Source organism: Muntiacus reevesi, chromosome 1 (assembly GCF_963930625.1).
Source record: "Muntiacus reevesi chromosome 1, mMunRee1.1, whole genome shotgun sequence".
Classification (NCBI taxonomy): Eukaryota; Metazoa; Chordata; class Mammalia; order Artiodactyla; family Cervidae; genus Muntiacus; species Muntiacus reevesi.
Window position 1 is genome coordinate 252,128,969 of NC_089249.1, and position 21,633 is coordinate 252,150,601.

The 21,633-nt window shown below is 35.0% G+C and overlaps 1 protein-coding gene across 4 annotated transcripts in view; it reads left to right on the top strand.

The window, feature by feature from the left end:
• Positions 1-34: 34 nt before the first annotated feature.
• Positions 35-21,633, top strand: part of HMMR (hyaluronan mediated motility receptor) — a 38,442-nt gene continuing 16,843 nt past the window's right edge. Inside the window, exons 1-12 of one of the 4 annotated variants that reach the window (XM_065919039.1) lie at positions 35-186; positions 3,232-3,330; positions 3,817-3,899; positions 6,261-6,308; positions 10,071-10,259; positions 11,321-11,407; positions 11,492-11,592; positions 13,501-13,575; positions 13,705-13,883; positions 14,535-14,683; positions 16,123-16,337; positions 18,810-18,926. In XM_065919039.1, coding sequence (XP_065775111.1) covers positions 141-186; positions 3,232-3,330; positions 3,817-3,899; positions 6,261-6,308; positions 10,071-10,259; positions 11,321-11,407; positions 11,492-11,592; positions 13,501-13,575; positions 13,705-13,883; positions 14,535-14,683; positions 16,123-16,337; positions 18,810-18,926 — 1,388 coding nt within the window. In that variant the 5' untranslated portion in view covers positions 35-140. The remainder of the gene's footprint in view (positions 187-3,231; positions 3,331-3,816; positions 3,900-6,260; positions 6,309-10,070; positions 10,260-11,320; positions 11,408-11,491; positions 11,593-13,500; positions 13,576-13,704; positions 13,884-14,534; positions 14,684-16,122; positions 16,338-18,809; positions 18,927-21,633) is intronic. The other 3 variants (XM_065919041.1, XM_065919042.1, XM_065919043.1) reach the window with 3 other exon arrangements.

Consider the following 21,633-nt stretch of genomic DNA (forward strand, 5'->3'; position numbering starts at 1 on the left):
TTGGCGTTCCGATTGGCTGACGTCGGTGGGCGGGGGTTAAGCGGGGCGATTTGAATTTGAAGCCAACAGGCCTAAACAACCCGCAGGAAAGTAGCCGCAGACCAGTAGAGACCTTCGGTTTTGTGGAGCTGGTCGTCAGCATGTCCTTCCCTAAGGCGCCCCTGAAACGATTCAATGACCCTTCTGGTGCGTACGGGGGAAAGTGCTGGGGGACAGGATATGCTCTCACGCCCCTTGTCCTTCTTGGGGTCCCTTCATCAAATAGGAGGCGATTTTTACAGCTGGGATGGGGTTCATTAAATTGATCCATTTTCCTGAAACACATGCTAAGCTTTTACTCCTTGCCAAGCGCTATTCAGGTTGAGCATATAACAGTGAGCGAAGCAAAGTCTCCGCTGAGTGGAGTTTAATTCAGTTGGAGAATGCAACCAATATACAATTAGTGCTGTGGAGAAACTAAAGCCAAGGGAAGGGGATAGGAATTAGGAAGCATTGGTAGCTGTTGATCAAGTCCGTAGTCCTCACTTGTATGTATGTGTGTGTATATACACATACATATATTTTACTATTGCTTTTGGTGTGGACTTGTGAATTTCTTTTGAATGTCCCATTCGTAAAGGCAGTTTATAGGTATAAAATTATGGCAGTAGCACTTACTGAAAACACTGTAGATGAAGTAAAGGGAGCAGTTACTCCAAATCTGTAATATTCATTATTTTATCCATAAAAGAATGGAGACTTTTATTTGCTCACTGTTATACAACCGAACTGGCAGAGCAGGGGCCTGAAACCAGGCCTGCATGAATCCATCCTGTGTTTCTGAGCAGTTAGTGGATGCTAACTGTATTCAGGGACTGTGCTAAGGTCTTCCCTACTGGGTCTGGTTTATTCTTTCCAACAGCCAGGTGAGGCATGAAGAATTGTTTTCATTTTACAGATGAGGAAACTAAGGGGGGTTCTAACTACTGAGCAGCCTGCAAGTGACAGAGCTTAACATCACACCTCGTGATTTGTCCATTATAATGTATACTTTTTTTAAGTCTTTCATTTTTTAAGTCTTTCATTACTTCTTAATTTCTGTCAGCTAACATACAAACGGAAATGAGCATCACTCTGCTCACAGAGGAAGGCCAGTGAAGAATTGGATCAACATAAGCTTATTTTTTAACTAAAGACTTAAGGACCATATAATTTCTCAGACATTCAAAGAACTACTCTAAGTTCTGTCACTGTGTCCTTTTGGGAGATTTGTTTATTTTGTAATAGATCGAACTGGTTTTGACAATTACATAAAACTTCAGGCTTGCAGCTTTATTAATAATAAGGGACCATTTATTTGATGCTTAGTGTGTGTATGAGGCACTGTAGTGATTTCTTATGTTACTGCAGTAATCCAAACAACCAAAGTGTGAGGTAGATACTATTTTTTTATCCCTGTTTCATGAATGAAGAACAGTCTCAAATAGAAATAGCTTTCCAAGGGTCTTAAAGTTAGACTGGTAAAAGGAGAGAGTATGATGTTCCTATCCATCATCTTCTCCCTATGACTATAAAGTACCTGGCCCATACTATTGTCTATTGATTGGCAAACAAATCTGGATTTGAACCCTAATCTAGCTGATTACTATACAAAACTCTGTTCCCAATCCTACATCCCCAGTGACTTTCTGTTTTTTTCTGCCACACTACCAAACTCTACCCTGACCTAAATACTGAGGGTAGGGACGTGATTGAGACTGTCCCTAACTTCAAGCAGTTTTGTCTAAGGTGGGAGATGGATAAGTACATTAGTATAGGCCATTACAAAACTGCGGGAAGTTCTGCGATAGGAATAGTACATGCAAGCTGCTATGGAATGGAAATTTCTAGCTTGATGTGGGCATTTGGAGAAAATGGAAGGGGTGACATCCAGACTGAGATCTAAAGTAATTGAGCCAGATCTCAAGTCACCTTTGCATAAGTACATGGAAATACCTTTGATTTGAGACTCTAGTTACATGAGGTTATACAGCATAAATTGCTGGAACATAGAAATACAGTCTCGTGTAGTTTGTACCTTGCATAACATGACTTTATAGATTTTCTGATGTATTGATATTAGACACAGATAGATCATCACTAAATTTTTATTCCAAGCTAAATCTTCAGGGCTAGACATTTTTAGTAGCATCATTTCTAAAATCTCAGTGACTCTCTTTGAGTAGATTTGATTCCAAATATTTTATTTCTTAATTCAGTTCTTACTAATAGCTGTGTTGCTTGTTCTGACATGTTCATTTCAAGCCTGGACATGTCTATCCCAAGACTGTCTTTGTTGTTTTGCTAAGTTGTCTGTGTTCCTTTGACCCAGCTGAAATAAAGATCATTTGGGAAGATAACGATACTGTTCTTCACAGACAGGCCTACTTTATAATATCCGATGTGCTAATTTTACATTTAAAACAAAGCATTTTTAAAAAAATGTATTAGAGTATAATTGATTTTCAATGTTGTGTTAGTTTCAGGTGTACAAGATAGTGATTCAGTTATACATATATTCATAGGTTTTCAGATTCTTTTCCTATATAGATTATTACAGAATATTGAGTAGAGTTTCCTGTGCTGTATAGTAGGTCTTTGTTGGATATCTGTTTTACATATAGTAGTATGGGTATGTTAATCCCAAACTTCTAATTTATCCCTCCTCTCCACATTTCCCCTTTGGTACATGTTTGTTTTTGAAATCTGTTTCTGTTTTGTGAATATGTTAAGTTTATGTCATTTTTTTAATTAGAAAAGAAGAAATTTATTAATGGTATTTTTACATTTACGTTACTCACTTTACTATTACTTTTTTTAATTTAAGTATTGTTGATTTACAATACTGTGTTAATTTTACGTGTACAGAGAAGTGACTCAATTATTTTTTTCTGAATTATTTTCTATTATAAGTTATTATAAGATAGTGAATATAATTCCCTGTGCTGTACAGTAAATCCTTGTTGTTTATCTGTTTTATGTCTAGTGGTTTGTATGTATTAGTCCCATACTTATAATTTATCCCTCTCCCTCCTACCCTTTTGTAATCATAAGTTTTTTTTTTATTTCTGTGAATCTGTTTCTGCTTTGCATATGGATTCATTTGTGTTAATTTTTAGATTCCACATATAAATGATACCATATGATGTTTGTAAAACATGTTAACATGTAAGTCACATCAAATGAGATTTTAATGTTTTATTTTTCTTCTAGGATGTGCACCATCCCCAGGTGCTTATGATGTTAAAACTTCAGAAGTATTGAAAGGACCAGTATCCTTTCAGAAGTCACAAAGATTTAAAAAGCAAAAAGGTAATGGATCCCAAAATAGAATACTAGTTATATGATCTTATAAATTTTGAAGTTAAGGATAACATTATTTAAATTTAAAGATGTTATAACATTTCTAAAATTGTGAAGCTACAACTATATTTAAGTTTTTTTAATTGATAGATTTACAAAAGGGTCAACTTCTGAATAACACTTTCATCATTACACTGTCATATAACCAGAAAAGTTAAGTAAGACATTCACATAGACATGTAGTTTTCCTTTTGGTGATTACATTAATCCTATCTTGGAGAATATTAGAGGGAATATTAGGAAAATCAAGAAAGTGTTAAAATATGTAAAGAAATGTGGCATTTGTGCAACTAATTACTTGAAAATGTACAATCAAGAAAAGAATAATTTTATATTGCTTCACTAATAGTTGCTATAAGGGATTTGGGAATGGGTATTTTGTCTGTGCTTCAAATGTATAAGCACCAAACATAATCTGTACAATTTATTTTACAGCAGAATCACAGCAAAATCTTAACGTTGACAAAGATACTACCTTGCCTGTTTCAACAAGAAAAGTCAAGACTTCAGGATTAAAGGTGAGGTGCCCTTATAGTCTATGGTTTATCAACTGTATCATAAAAACGTTTCTGAAAGGTATTGTATTTGACTAGAATGAGTTCAGTTTATAAATTAAGGTAATCAAAAAGTCTGTAAATAAGTAAAACATTATCATTGGAACTCTAGTTTTACCTATCAGCCTATGTCATTACCAAATATATTGTGTTTAAATGTATCCTTAGTTCAGAATTACAAAGTGGTCTCCACTTCTCAGTCATTTCTATAGATAGATAAGCTTTATAATACCAGTGAGCCCTTAAAAATTACGTAACGCTTTGATTTTTTGAGTTATCATCATTTGACTTTACAAAGTAAGGGAAGGGTAAATATTGATGAAGGAAAAGAAAAAGCCATTCTAATGTCTACGAGGGGTTTGCCACTCAGAAACTGTCACGGAATGGGAGGAGATTAATCCTTAATATCTTTATGTTAGGACCTGTGCAGGAGTGTACTATTACTGTTTCCGTTAGTTCATAAAGCAAGTTGTACTTTCTTAAGGAGTTGTACAACTTGGTATTTTAATGTGCAAAAGATTCAGAGCTGGGAAAGAGTTCCCAAGCTCTTTGGTTAGAAAATCAAAGCTCAAGTTAAGCTTATTCTTGTTCATTCATTCAAAAGTTACCTAAATCTCTTATTCTACTTAAAAAAAAAAAAAAAAAAAACCTGTGGTTGTCCAGTATGAAAGTGATAAGCCACATGTAGCTACTCAGCACTTGAAAAATTAGATTTTTAGCATTATTTAATTTTAATTAATGTGTCATTAAAAACTGATACTCAGTTCACTTGTTGTAATTCTTAAGTGTTTTTGGAATAACTTGGATATGTGAATCTACTTTTTCATCTCTGTGTTTTGTGAAGTCTAAATATAGTTAGATATTAGAAATATCAAAAGAATCAAGTATCAGTTTCTAACTACACAATTAATTAAAATTGAATAATAATAAAATTAGCCACCACTAAAGACCCTGCATGCCACGACTAAGACTTGGCACAGCCAAATAAAATATTTTTAAAATAAATAAATATAGTTAGATATTTCTATTGAAAATTTAGCAGTTGAATTGAGATGTACTATAAGTTTAAAACGGGCTTTCCTAGTGGCTCAGTGGTAAAGAATCCACCTACCAATGCAGGAGACACGGATTTGATGCCTGGATCGGGAAGATCCCCTGGAGAAGGAAATGCAGCCCACACCAGTATTCTTTCCTGAGAAATCCCATGGACAGAGGAGCCTGGCGGGCTACAGTTCATGGAATCACAAAAGACTACCTAAGGACACTACTTAGCCCCTAAACAATAATATAAGTATAAAATATACAGCAAATTTTGAAGACTTAGTACCAAAAATATAAAATATCTTGCTAATAATTTTATACTAATGACATGTTGAAATATATACTTTTGATATTTTGGGTAAAGTGAAATGTATTATTAAAATTTTTACTTTTTAAATATGGCTATCAGAAAATTTGAAAATATATGCACGGCTTGCATTATATCTTTATGGGCAGTACTGATATAAAGATCCTTTTCTTGGAAATTGATGTAAATTTCTTGACTTGAATTTCTTGGAGAAACAGTTCTGAAATTTTAAATTAATTATAGAATTCACAAACCAAAACTAAATTACATACAAGTTTGTGTAAAACTCCTATATAATAGGCCTTCGTTTTCTTGATCTTCCTAGAAAATGTCATCAGGTGGAAAATTAAACATGTGACAGGCCATCTGCCACATTAGAAATATATAAAATACATTTTGTTCAAGATGTTTATGACTTTTCTTCCATCTGTAGATGGATAAGATAGATATTCTGGTTTTGGCCATTATCTCACAAAAACTGGTGAATGTAAAAATAAAATGTTAAAAACACATCTTACTGAGAATAAAGGCAATGAGTAGATTAGAATCAGTTTGTACTATTTCAGTTTTTCTTCATGTCTTTGCATTTGTACTATTTTTTGTATTTGGGATCTAGATTTAAGTTGATATCTCTTTTTAAGAGTCTTTTTTTCTTCTGAGACAGTATAATTAAATACTCAAAATGTATTATTTAACATTAGAAAAGAAGATCTGTTATTTTCACTGAACTTGTTAGCAAAAGTCTAATCTGTTAGGCTAAAAACATTCACACCTGAAATATTTTAAGATTTGAAGAAACTTTTCCTTCATTGGCTAGATAAATCACCTACAAAATATTTACTAGACTTAACGAAATGTTTAAAATAGAAATTAATCTTTTGGAATGCTTAATCTTTCCTGATAACTAAAGATCAAAATTGGCTATGGTATTTGTGGCACTTAAAGTTGATTGTCACTGTTCTTTGATTTTTAAATAGAAGGAATCTCAGAAGAATGATAAAGATTTGAAGATGTTGGAAAAAGAGGTGAGCAATACTTTTAAGTTACTGAAAAACATAGAGTCAAGAGACAAGGATTCTGTTGCTGTTTGAGGAGTCAGATAGTGAAACATATGTACCGTCCAGACTGGTACCCACAGGGTAACCAACCCTTGGCTTGGATACCACATTGTAGACCTTGATTGTCAATGTAGCTAACTGTCAATACAGTTAGCATACTAAGGGAGACATATAAGATCATCTATGTCATGAAAAACTGATAAATAAAACTCAATATTTTAGTTTGTATGTGGATCAAATATTTACCTTTCCTCATAGCATACACTATTCCTACATGCTAATCTCTGTGTTAAGACAATAACTACCTAGAGAATTGCTTGGTGAGCATGAAATCCTAGAAGGTTAGTTGAATTGCAGTAGAGTTGTGCTAACTTAATGCATCTCTGCACTAAGGGATATCCTTCCTCAAGGATAAAATGACCAACTGCATGTGTACTGCCTGATAGGGTAGCCATTCACCACATGTGACTATTTAAATAAAATTAAGAATTCAGTTCCAGTAGTTGCACTTTACCTGCTCAGTAGGCACTTGTGGAGAGTGGCTACCACACTGAATAGTGCATTTCCACCATAGAGGAAATTTTTTTTGAGTAAAACTAACCTAAAAAACCTGCTTGCTTTTTTTTTTAAATGTATATGTGTGTGTGTGTGTGTGTGTGTGTGTATGGATGAGTATCATTGCTTTGCAATGTTGTGTTAATTTCTTCTGTACAACAGTGAATCAGCTATATGTAAACACATGTCTCCTCCCTCTTGAGGTTCCCTCCCATCCCACCTCTCTAGGTCATCACAGAGCACTGAGCTGAACTCTCTGCTATAGAGCAGCTTCACTTCAGCTATTTATAAAAAACCTGTTCACTTCTGTAAGCAGGGCCAGGCAGGTCACGGCCAGCTTTGCTTTTCTGGCAGTCTTTTTTCTACATTTCCACTACTGACCAACTCTTTCTGGTAGACATATTAAAACTTTCCATTGATTACAGTTAACTGTTGGCTTAGGCCAGGAATATGTCAAGAAAACTTTGAAAATCTCTGCCCTTGTTTCTCTGATCCTTTTTTTTATCTATTTTAATAACATTAGCTATCATTTTATTGAGGACACATGCCTGTGATGTAGGGGTAAATACTTAGAGATCTAATAACTAAGTGCCTCTGGAGATAGCTGATGAGGGAGTGGCAGTTCCAGAGTTAGAACTAATCATTTGTATCAGTTACTTAATCTTTTAGTAAGAATTTTTTACAAATACTGCTGTATATTGTTTAACGCCCCCCCCCCAAGTATTTGTTATTTGTTTGACTAATTTGAATTGAATATCAATATTTAATTTAAAAGTAAAATTTCATGGAAAACAAACTCAGATTTCTGACTACTGTTGCAGAATAAGAAGATCTGACAGGACAATTTCTGTGTTCCCCTCCAGGGCAGCAATCTACTAGGCTTGTGCAGGGTCGCCTTCTTTTTTTTTTTTAATTATATTTTTTAAATAACATGTAATTGACTTAACCAATGTTGTGCAAATCTCTGCGGTACAGCAAAGTGCCTCAGTTTTACACATATAAGCGTTCTTTTTTTTACATTTTTTTTTTTTAATATTCTTTTCCATTGTGGTTTATCCCAGGAGATGATACAGTTCCCTGTGCTATACAATAGGACATTGTTGCGTATCCATTCTAAAAGTAATAGGTTGCATCTACCTGGGTTGCCTTCTTTAGACGTCGCATTTGCTGTCGGTCCTCACCTGGCTCTCTTATATTGTCTACTTGGTCATGTAGGCATTTGAGTTTACAAACCCTTCTTTATACTTCTTTAACTGAAAAAAGTGTGATGTAGATAGTCTTAAATGTTCTTTTTTCTGCTTTGTAGTACTATGCTATGAACATTGATTGTAAACCAGTAATGTAAGAATAAAGAATCTTACAGTTGGGAATCTTAAATCTCGTTCAGTTCCTGGCATCTAGTTCACAGCCATATATGTAAGTGGTGTTTGATGTAGTTTTAGTTAAGTATTATTGGCTTAGAATACTGAGATAAGTTTGAATACAAAGCCAGTAGGAGTAGAGAATGCTTTTCATGTGACTTAATATAGCTGTGATTTCTTGATACTTTTATACCAAGCACAAAGTCTATTTTGAAGTGAAGTGAAAGTGTCCGACTGTTTGCGACCCCATGGACTTTACAATCCATGGAATTCTCTAGGCCCGAATACTGGAGTGGGTAGCCTTTCCCTTCTCCAGGGGATTTTCCCAACCCAGGGATCAAACCTAGGTCTCCCGCATTGCAGGCGGATTCTTTACCAGCTGAGCCACAAGGGAAACCCAGGAATACTGGAGTGGGTAGACTATCCCTTCTCCATAGGATCTTCCTGACTCAGGAATCAAACTGGGGTCTCCCGCATTGCAGGCGGACTCTTTACCAACTGAGCTATCAGGGAAGCCATGAAGTATATTGTGGTAAATGTTTTATGTGCGCTAGAAAAGAATGTAAATGCACTTGTTGGTTGTAGTGGTCTATATACATCAATTAGTTCAAATCATTTAATAGTTTTCTTCAAATCTATTATTTGTACTGATATTTTTGGGTGTTTATTAGTTATGAGAAAGGTATTTTTAGACTTCCAGCTCTGTGGATTAATCTTTTTAATTCTGTCAGTTTTGACTTTGTATGTTTGTTACAATATTACTTTGTTGTGCATGAAAAATTTAAGATTGTCTTCTCTTGAAATCACCTTTTAACCATAAAATTTCTTTGTTACTAGTAATAATGTTTGCCTTAAGTCTGCTTTGTATAATATTAACATAGCCATGCCAGCTTTCATTTATCTAATATTTACATGCCAAACCTTTTCTATTCCCTTTATTGTCAGTCTATCAGTCCTTATATTTAAGTACATATTTTATAAACATCTGAGATCATTTCCTTCAACCTGAAGAATTTCCTTTAATATTTCTTGTTGTGCAGTTCTACTGTTGACAAATATTCTCAGCTCTTTTTTGTTTTTTCCCTCTGAAAAATGTCTGTATATCACCTTCATATTTAAAGGCTGTTTTCATTGGGAATAGAATTTTATATTGGCAGACTTTCCTATACATTTTAAACATTTCATTATCTTCTGGCTTCCACATTTCCTATTGACAAATATGTGTTTTTTATTTTGGTTTTGGTTTTTACCCATTAGTCATCAGGTATGATGGCTTGCTAATGCCTACCACACCCTACCCAGAAGCCCTGTTCTGTTTTCCCAGAAATAAAGGTATTTAGCATTTTAAGCTGTAATTTGAATTCCTATAATTAGAACTAGAGAAAGGAAGAACTTTTATAGGTAGCAATGCCTTAAAAGTAAATAAACAGTACAATTACACCTAGAAGTTTATGGCAATTTGAATTTTCTGTTCTTAAAATGCTTACAGATTTTCAAGATGTGTCATAAAGTAAATATGATTGCTCAAACAGCTAAGACTATTGAAGAACATCATATCACAATCAGAGGTTTTTCTAGAATTTTAATGTTTTGATTATCATTAGCACGGAGTACTGGAGGAGAGCATGGAGACTCCCTCTAGTATTCTTGCCTGGAGAATCCCCATGGACAGAGGAGCCTGGCGGGCTACTGTCCCCGGGGTCACAAAGAGTTGTGCACAGCTGAGTGACCACGCACAGCACAGGACAGCTTCTAGTAACTGTATTGGCAGGAATACGTGAGGTATTCATTTCATCTCCTTGTTCCTGTCCAGATCCGCATTCTTGTGCAGGAGCGTGGGGCTCAGGACAGGAGGATCCAGGATCTGGAAGCTGAGTTGGAGAAGATGGAAGCCAAGCTAAACGCTGCCGTCAGGGAAAAAACATCTCTGTCTGCAAGTAATGCTTCACTGGAAAAACAGCTTCTTGAATTAACCAGGACTAATGAGCTCCTAAAATCTAAGGTATTCGAACCTCATAATCTTTACAATTGAATAAAAAACAATTATGTTTTTTTCCTCATAGAGCTGTTTGGGAATTTTAGGTCTAGTTTAGTCATTTAACTTCAATAAATGTACTTTAAATATTAAGCCACTCCCAATAGGAATTATTATTGCATCTTGCTTATTATGGTGCCTGGCACATAAGAGGATATAAACAATCGTTTACTTTTTGTTTTAACATCTGACATTTTCTCACCCTCCTTCAAAGTCACTCCCAATTAGTAAGACCACTAATAACGTTGCAGAATTTACATCTAGAAGTATCTTTAAAGATCTTTCTCTGCAATAAATAATAGCATGTTAGCAGGCCTCTGTCTTAAATCTCTTTGGGAATGCAGTAGAAAATGAATAAATGTGTGGACTAAATATGCTCAGTAGATAAATTGTGTTTATCAATATTAATAAACTAATAGATCTTAAAGGATCTATGGTCATCCTGCTTTTTATAGAAGTGGAAGGAAGCTGTAAATCACCGTTCAGCTTAATAAGAATCAATTATTCAGGGCCTGTAATGTGCTGGGCTCTTTGCTTACAAAGGAAGTAGGGATGCATAAGAATTAAACATGGGCAAGACAGCAGATTCCTGAGGCTCACTTAGGGAGATTATCATTTATTAGGCCTGTGATGGACCCTATAGCCTGCATATTTCAAAGTAGACCAGACAATGCAAATGCATTTTGTTAAGCAAACACACTTGAATTAACCAATTTTTACAGGCAAAGCTCTGCAAAAATCTTGTTTTAGAGCCACACAGTAGGCTTCCCAGCATATACAGATAAATTATCACTGAAGCTGATTTCAAAAGTAGACCAGAAAGTCACATGAAGGAAAAAGGAGGGACAAGAATAGAAATAGTATAAAGCCGGTAATCCCACTGTGGGTTAAGGATACTTTTCTCTACCAAAGTATGTTGTAAGCAAATAGTAGTCCCTATAATAGATAGAATAATCAATACTTAAGTGATTTTTACACAACTGTAGTAGAAAATATTTCTCAATTTTTTATGTGTTTGCTATACTCAGTTTTCTGAAGATAATAACCAGAAGAATTTGAGAATTCTAAGCCTTGAGTTGATGAAACTGAGAAACAAAAGAGAAACCAAGATGAGGGTGAGTAATACCTTAGGTAAGTTTGCTGGAACTGGGGATCTGAACAAGTTCTGGTTTCCTAAAACAGATATTTCTGTTGTGTAGAGCATGGTGGCTAAACAAGAAGGCATGGAGGTGAAGCTGCAGCTCACCCAGAAGAACCTCTTGGAGTCTCAGGAGAAAATAGTACAACTTGAAGGGAAACTGTGAGTGACTAAAAGAAAAAGAGGTTACATTGTGTAACCAGTTTTGTATTTGACTTTCTTGGCTAGTTATTACTCCATACTCATCTCATTGCCTGCCTCCACTTGCCCTATTTCTCTTCCTAAGTAACAGCTGAACCCTAATTGTTCCCTAACATTTTAGGCTGAAAAGAAATATGAATGTATTATGTTCGTACATCTTCTGTATCAGTGTTGAGGAAAGGCACATAATCTTATGGCGGTTGTAATGAGACCGAAACTGAGAAGCATTAATACAGGAAGCTATGATTAATTTACAATCCTAGATTTCTTTTAGTAATTTATGCAAATTACTCAACTGTAATTTGCATACAATAACATACACAGATCGTAAGGATTCATTTTAGTGACTTGACAATTGTGTGCCCCTATGTAACCACCACCCAAACAAGATAGAGAACACCGTCGTTCCCTCAGAAAGTCCCCTCGTGCTCCTTCCTGCTCCCTGTTCCTCCCCACAATTCCCCCCCCCCACCCCTACAACCACTTTCTGACTTCCAGCATCATAATTTGACTTTTGGGGGGCATTTATCGTCACATGCATGCATACATGTGTATATGTGACTTTTTTCTTTCCTGGACATGCTGCTCGCCTTGCAGGCTCTTAGTTCCCTGACCAGGTCTCAAACCCATGAGCTTTGCATTGAAAGTGCAGAGTTGAGATTCATCCGTATTGTTGTGTGTATTATATGTTTCTTTCATTTCAGAGTAGTGTTCCACTGTACAAATATACCTCCATTTGTTCATTACTCTCCTATTGATCAATACTTGGGTTTCCAATTTTTGACTATTGTCAATAAGACTACTATATATGCCTTTTTGTAGACATAGGTTTTTGTTTCTCTGAGTAAATATCTAGGAGTGGAATTTCAGGGTCATAGTGTTGTGTACATATAATGTTTTTTATGTTGTTTGTTTATTTATTTGGCTGTGCCATGTCTTAGTTGCAGCATGCGGGGTCTTTAGTTGTGGCCTGTGGGATCTAACCTGGGCCTTCTTTATTGGGAGCATGGAGTCTTAGCCACTGGATCACCAGGGAAGTCCCCATGTAATGCTTTTTTAAAAGCTCAAAGTGAAAAAAAAAAAAGCTCAAAGCGTTTATACAATTTTACACTCCCACTTCATAATGCATGATGGTTCCATTCATTACATATCCTCACCGATATTTGTCCTGGAGGCAGGCACAGCAATCCACTCCAGTATTCTTGCCTGGAGAATCCCATGGACAGAGGAGCCTGGTGGGCTGTAGTCCATAGGGTTGCAGAGTCAGACACGACTGAATCGACTTGACAGTCATATACACACTGATACCTGATGTTGTCAACCTGTTTGATTTCAGCCTTTCTAGTGGATGTAAAGTAGTATATCATCTATGTTTTTAATTTGTTGCTATTAATGTCAAACATCTTTTTATGTGCTTGTTGACCATATGCATGCTCTCATAAGATATCTACCAAAGTCCCTTGCCCCTTTCTCAATAAGTAACTGAATAAAAGGCAGCCTGGAAGAAAGGCTTTAAAAGCACACAAAATTCTATTTTGTATGTGTGGTGGGTGGGAATTCTAAGAAAGCTACAGGAAAAGTGATAATACACTCAGAGTGTTACAGATCTATAACCAAATACAAACTATCATTATCATAATTCTTTTGTCAGAATATATTTGGAAAGCTTTATCACTTAAAAAAAAAAACTTGAACCTCCTACTTGCATAAATTGTCAACGTGAGAGGTCACACATATTAGTGGTTAGGAGTTTAGAACCTAGAGTCAGCCTGCCTGAGAGAACAGAATCTGGTACAGAGTAAGCATCTCTGGTACAGAGTAAGTATGATTATTGTGTATATTAATGTATGCTTTTTTTTTTTTTTTTAGTGTTTCAATAGAGAAAGAAAAGATTGATGAAAAATCTGAAACAGAAAAGCTCTTAGAATACATTGAAGAAATAAGGTAATATGAAGAGTAGTTTTGGGACTTTGTTTATTGAAGTGTAATGAATACATAATTTTCATCTCTTTTCATTTAATGTTTCCTCTACTTAAATAGATGTGCTCTTCAACATAATTTGTTTTAATGCAGTTGTGCATCAGATCAAGTGGAAAAATACAAGGTAGATATTGCCCAGTTAGAAGAAAATCTGAAAGAGAAGAATCATGAAGTTTTAAGCCTTAAGCAGTCTCTTGAGGAAAATATTGCTATATTGTCTAAACAAGTAGAGGACTTGAATGCTAAATGCCAGGTGCTTGAAGAAGAAAAAGGTATTCTACTGCTTTTAGTACTATTTTCTTTAGATAAGTACTACCTATGATAGTTTTTAAAAGTACTGATATGTTATAGCAACTTCTTAAATAATTACATAAACAACAATGAAAATTTTGTTCTATGCATGGGAATTTTTATCTTTTATGAAATTTTTTATCTGTTTATTTTAATATATTGCTGTCTTGATTGAAATATATGCAATTGACCTCATTGGGTGGCCATTTAAATTGGTAGATACATAGAGCGAGGTTTGAGGATTTTCTTATATAACATATGTACTGTTTTATATGTAGTAATAACAGGAACTTCAGAATTTTTTTTCCCTCTTTGGAAGTACTTGACGTGTGTGTGTGTGTATGTGTGTGTGTGTGTGTGTGTGTGTGTTAGTTACTCAGTCATGTCTGACTCTCTCTGACCCACCCGTGGACTATAGCTCATCAGTCTCCTCTGTGCATGGAATTCTCTAAGCAAGAATATTTGAGTGCATTGCCATTCCCTTCAGGGGATCTTCCCAACCCAGGGATTGAACCTGGGTCTCCCGCATTGTGGGCAAATTCTTTACGCTCTGAACCACCATGGGAATCTGGGTTTTTCAAAGGTAATATTAGTATCTAACTACAGCATTGTTAATATTTTTCCTTTTCTAGAAGACCTCATCAATAGGAACAGAGAACGGGATGAAAATCTAAATTCTGAGATACAAAGCTTAAAACAGAGGTCTATTCTTGAAAAACAAGAACATGAAGAGCTACACCAAAAAGTATTGCAAATGGATTCACTTCTGCAACAAGAGAAGGTAGTTTACAATATTAAAAAAGCCTAGTGCTTCTTTTATGTCATATGTTTCCCTGTGTATCAGAAAACCTTTAAATTGTATATATCCTTTGGTCCAGCAATCCTGCTTTTAGAATCTTATTCTGAGGAAGTAATCATGTCTTTGCTGCATATTTAACTGATGTCACCAAGTTACTCATGATTTGAAAAATTTAAGCAACAGTTGAAACAATATAGGGAAATTGTTTTAATTTTTTTTTCAGCACATTCTTGTGTTAGATAACTACATAAGCATTTACAGTTCTGTGGTAAAAGAGTGTCTTAACTAGACAAAAAACAGAATGTGACTTTTTGAAATCCAGATTACGTAAAGAACATTTTACATACCAATGAGAAACACAGGAAGTTCATTAAAAATGATAATAATAATCCTGGTGATCCAGTGGTTAAGACTCCAAGCTCCTACTGCAGGGGTCACACTCTTGATCCCTGGTCAGGGAATGGAGATCTTGTGTGGCTCTCAATGCTGCCAAAAAATTTTTTTTAATTAAACAAAAAAGTTTTTTTAATGGGTTTAGGATGGAAACAGATAATTCTTAGCAGGAGAAATTCAGATAGCTTGTAAAATGAGAAGATGCTGTACTTGTCATAATAATTAAAGAAATGTTTTGGTGTTTTTTTCCACTTCCAAGATTGACACAAGTTAAAACATTTGGTAATATGATATATTGGTGACAATTAGTCAAGCAAGCAAGTACTCATGTGAACTAATGTGAAATATATTGTTGGGCAATCTGCAGTGACAAAGGAATTAGGTAGATCTGTATATACTGACTTGAAAAGACCTCAACAACTATTTTTATGATATTTTAAATGACCTTTTTATGCACAGTATATTTAATTTATGTTTTAAAAGAATGTAGGTATATAGAAAAAGACCATAAGGCTTATAATGCAAAATTTAGTGGTTATCTCTGAAGTGGGAAAACTAAGATTGGAATGGGGAGTAGTCAAAGGCAATTTTTCCTTTATTTGTAATGTTAGAATTTTTTTTGCAATGGTGATTTACTTGTCTTTATTTATTCTTATTTACTTATATAACTTTAAAATATTTCTATATAACATTGAAATCATAATACTCTTTATATAGTATCATATGAGAAAAAATATATGATAAAAGCCAGTTGTAGAATATAATTTTAGTTGTCTAAGAAGTGTGTGTTGCATAGGAAAAAGACTGAAATAATATTTACCCCAATCTTAACAAAGGGTAGGATATAATCCATGACAGAATGAATATGAATCTCTAGTTTCTCAGAAGCTCTCGAGTTTAGTGTCCATACTTCATTACTTGTACTTCTCTTTTGTCCTTAGTAAAATCTCACAGATTATTAAATTTAATTATTTATTAAATTGTCAAAACTTTTCAGATTATTTTGCTCGCTTTCTATTTATATGCAGGAATTATCTTCTGGTCTTCAGCAGAAGCTATGTTCTTTTCAAGAAGAAATGATAAGAGAGAGAACTCTCTTTGAGGAAGAATTAAAGCAAGCCCTGGATGAGCTGGATAAATTACAGCAAAAGGAGGAACAAGCTGAAAACCTGCTTAAGCAACTGGAAGAGGAAGCAGAATCTAGAGCTGCAGAACTAAAACGCCTCGAAGAGAAGCTGAAAGGGTTCGTATTAATGGGCCTTCATGTTTATAATTAACAGTTATTTTCTAGTACATTCTCTCGGGATTCTCACACCAATCATGTGAGTGGTGAGGTTGGAATTTCTTTACAAATAAGAAATTTTTAAAAAAATTTTTTTACTTTTGGCTGTGCTGTGTCTTTGCTATACGCAGGCTTTCTGTAGTTGTGGTGAGCAGGGGTTCCTTTCAGGGGCTCCGGGGCACCCAGGCTTCCGTAGTTCTAACACACGGGCTCAGGCGTTGCCATGCAGACTCCAGAGTGCAGGCTCAGTTCTTGTGGCACAGGCTTAGTTGCCCTGCGGCAAGTGAAATCTTCCCAGACCAGGGACTGAAGCCATGGTCTCCTCCATTAGCAGGCAGATTCTTAACCACTGGGCCACCAGGGAAGTCCACAAATGAGGAAGAGACACAGAGAGGTAAAGTACATGCGCAGGAAGTACGATAGACAAGTATGACAGCCCAAGTCAGAAGCCATGCCCTTTTCTTATTTAAAGTTCAAAGAGGGAGCCGCAAGCACTTCAGAAATAACGATCAAAAACCAAAATGGGGAAGAAACAACCAGAACTGGGGAAAATCCAGAAATAAAAAATGTATCATTAAAAGTAGAAAGCCTGAGATCCTGTGCCTTTTCTTTTTCCTTTGTTTAATTTCATATTGTTTTCACATTATATGCCCTTCACCACATTTATTTACAGTATCCAAGTTGATTCTTGAGTTCAAATGATAAACAAATACTTGAATCCTTGGGATCTCAGCAGTAAACATTTTCTAGTGGAGAAGGCAATGGCACCCCACTCCAGTTCTCTTGCCTGGAAAATCCCAAGGACAGGAGCCTGGTAGGCTGCGGTCCATGGAGTCGCTGAGAGTCGGACACGACTGAGCGATTTCACTTTCACTTTTCACTTTCATGCACTGGAGAAAGAAATGGCAACCCACTCCGGTATTCTTGCCTGGAGAATCCCAGGAACGGGCGAGCCTGGTGGGCTGCCGTCTATGGGGTCACACAGAGTTGGACACGACTGACCTGACTTAGCAGCAGCAGCAAAGAACTAGACATAAAGTTACAGAATCGTCACTTATATCACAACTGTGTATCTATCTCTTATTAGGTGCTTCTTTATTAATCCCTTTTCTATTTTCTTTTAGTGGTTAGTGATTTTAAAAAACACCAAATTTTTTTATATATGCCTGCATTTTGGAGAACAGTACCAAAGTATAATTAGGGGGATTGTTTCATACTGCAGCCAGCCTCAGGGAACGGGGACATTAAGAAACTTCAGTGGATGATGTCAATTTCAAAAAGAAAAATGAGATAATCATTTATTCTAACTCAAAGAAGTCAGTTCAAAGGTCAAGAGATAAAGATTTTATTACTAGATCTGTTAGTTAAATGTGTGATTCTGAGCAAAATTGTCTTAATTTCTTTTGTTTTCTTTTCATTAGATACAAAATAAAGGAGTTTTATGAGATTATTTGTGAGGTCCTTTCCAGTGTGGAAATTTCAGGATTAAGAGAAAAACTTAGAAGTTGACAGGATTCCTCTAGGGACCAGGAAAAAGTATTTTTATTTTAAATCCTTTGTAGTAGTTGATTGCTTTTAGCTGTGGTGTGTATTTTTAAAATTCTATGCTCATTCCAAAATGAATTTGAACAACTGTATATCTTGTTTCAGTGTCCAATTTAGCCTTTAAGCGAATAATGCTTCTTACAGTTTTAGTTCGGTGTGTTCTTTAAAATACCTCTCTCTTATAAGCTTATATGACTGTCAAATAAAGTTTGTCACCATTGTAGAAATATGTAATATTCATATGTTTAAAATCTGTATAGATTTGTAGTCTCTATTTATAAAGATGACTTGAAAGCCATTCTGTCTAGGCAAAATAGTCTCCTAAATAAGTTGTTAAATCTTTAAATAATTAGTAATTTATTTTGTGGTTATTGGTATAGTCACAATAAATCTATATAGTCTTGTAATTATTTTTTCAAAAGAACTCTTAAAATGAAGTTACCTTAACTGTACGTAGTGTTCCCTAAATATCTTAATTCAGAGAATTAAATTTTATTCAACCCAAGAGCTTCTTAACTTATAATCCTTCACATTCTTCAGTCTTGAATGCTGCCAAGATTCTGTCTTAGAATCTTTTTAATCTTCTTTCTTCCCCAAAAGTGTTTAAACTACCTACATAAGTACATATGGTATGAAAATAAAAGTAAGTAAATTAGGATGAAAACAAAAGTAAAATAAGAATGGGAAAGATAAGATGAAGCTGCATGTAAATAAACATGCTAGCAGATCTAGATCATGAATGTAGATCTAAGCTGTCCAGTGTGGGATATGTGATTCACAGTGTCAAAGGTACATCCTAGTCTCTTTCTTAAGCTAATGGTATATTAAATGGTATATTAAATTAAGATGCAGTTAGCATCTTACCTTTTAACCGTTCCTTTTTCTTAGGAAAGAAGCCGAACTGGAGGAAAGTAATGCCGCTCATACTCAGGCCACCCTCCTTTTGCAAGAAAAACAGAACAGTACAGTGCAGAACCTGGAAGATGTTACTGCTCAATTTGAAAGGTATTTTAATGGGGAGGCTGCTCTCTCAAACATACATGAGCAGGCAAGGGGTGTTTACCTAGGGACATCTGTCAGCAAAACTACATGAATAAAACAATTGTTATTACTTTAAATTCCACAATACCCAATCATAAGTGGGTATTTCATGTTACCTGTAGTCTTAGAATATGTAGTAATATCCCTCTCCCAGTACCCACTTCAGATTTCATACACATCTGTCTGACTCTCCTGACGTCATCATTTTCCTCACAAAGAATCCAAATGCTTTTATTTCCACTTCATGGAACCTATAAATGTACCTACATCTATGCTCACCCTATCTTCTTCCCACCTATTACAGATGAAGTATCTCATTCCTTAACCTTTAGTGGCCTCTTTCCATCATTCATCCTTTATCTCTTAATTTTCAACCTTCCTTCTAGAATTTTTCCAGTCAGTATTAAAACATATTAATGTGCCTTTGTCTTTAAAAATACATCTTTTGGGGGAGGGGAGAAAACCTGTTAAGAGAAGTTGGGTTGGATGCAGTGGATTTGGAAATCAGTACCTGGGGAAAGCTGTAAAAAATAAATAAATAAATAAATAAAAATACATCTTTTTAAATCTCCCTTCACCCCCCACTTCTTTCTGCACTTTTCATTCCCAATACCGTTCTTACCCCCAAATCCTCCTCATGTTTATAGTCCATCTTTTTTTCTTTATTTTATTTAAGTATAATTGATTTACCGTGTGTTAATTTCTACTGTACATATAGATACATTCCTTTACATATTCTTTTCCGTTATGGTTTATTTCAAGACATTGAATATAGTTGCCTATACTGTACAGTAGGACTTTGTTGTTTATTCATCATGTATATAGTAGTTTATAGTTTATAATATAATCTCATAGCCCATCTTCTTTTAGATATTATAATGTATCTACTTCCTATCAAGTCTACTTATTTCCCCTTTTTTAAAAAAAGTTTATTTTGGAGGGCACTACAAATTACAAAGGATAATACAGCAAACACTAGTACATCACACAGTCTCATACTGAGTGTATTAATGTTAACATTTTTACTTACTGTATTTATATAATTTTGGGTGGAGGGCTCTTCTTTTATCTATTTTAGTATATTCAATAAAAAGATACAATGTGTAATAAATCCTAAATCATAAAGGTAAAATTAACATGCATGAGCTCATAGAAGAAAAAGAGTTTCTATAAACCAAAAGAGTTTCAACAGCTTGCTATCTATATGAATCCTCCACTGTCCCATCTTCATTCCTCCCCCCAACATGTAACACCACCTCAAAATCTACATCAGTTACTTCCTTGCTTTTTTCCTGTGTATAATTTTATAATGTATGTCCATATGAATAATATATTACCTAATTTTGCTTTTTCCAAAACTTCACCAAAAATGTCCTGGTAGTGTATGCCATATCCTGGGACTTGCCTTTTCACTCTGCATTATGTATGTCTTTAGGGTTGAATTACAATATTGCCTGAGGCTATAGTTTGTTCATGGTCACTGTTACAGAATTGTTCAGTCACAGTCATGTCCAACTCTTTGCAACCTCATGGACTGCAGCACGCCAGCCTTCCCTATCCTTCACTATCTCCTGGAGTTTGCTCAAACTCACATCAATGGAGTCGATGATGCCATCCAACCATCTCATCCTCTGTTATAGACTATTTGATCTTATCAGTCTACCACTATTTATCCATTCTCACTTTGGGCTTTTGGTTTGTTTCCCATTTCTTTCATTTTATTAACAGTACTGTGAATATTCTTGTGGTCTCATCTTATATACCTGTAAGAATTACTCTAAAGTCAAATTTAAGTGAATGTTCAACTTTAATTCAAATCATTTTACAAAGGGGAGGTGAAAATCTACACTCCCAAGAGTGATGTTTGAGTTTCGTCTACCTCCTCTCCAAAGCTTGTTAGATTTCATAAATTTTGCCGGTATACTAAATGTAAAAGGACCTCTTCTTGTGGATAATTCATTTTTCCTTTTCTGTAAAAAGCTTACATATGACTTTTGTTCATTTCCTTAGAGGATTATCTTTTCTTGCTTGATTTGTAGGGTTTTTATCAGTGATATGGGTGGCAAATATCTTACAGAGTGTGGCTTATCTTTTTATTTTCTTTATGGTTTCCTGTGATGAATGGCAATTCTTGATTTTAGTATAGTTAAACTTAGAGAGTTTTATGTGAACACTTTTGCATACAAAAACTTCTTTCTCTCCCAAGAACTTAAAGATATTCACCTATTTTTTTTTCCTAAGTTTCAAAATTGTACTTTCCATTTTTCCACCTAGAACTGATTTCTGTATGTGTAGTAATAAAGGGATAAAATTCACATTTCTTTTTCCAAATGGATAATCAATTGCCTAGTACCCATTCATTAACTAGTACCTTCTAATCTCAGTGGTGTGTTCCTGCATCTGATCTGATATATTTTGACATACGTATCGTGTATATATATGTATGTGTGTGTATGTTTGTGTGTGTGTTTTGTTTTGTTTTGTTTTAAGTTTTTGGCCATGCTGTGTGACATGTGGGATTTTAGTTCCCCAACCAGGGATCAAACTCATTCCCCCTACAGTGGAAGTGCAGAGTGTTAACCACTGGACGGCTGGGGAAGCCCCTATATATTTTAGTTTTTATATGTCAGCATACATATAGATTAATATATATATGACAAACCTAGACAGC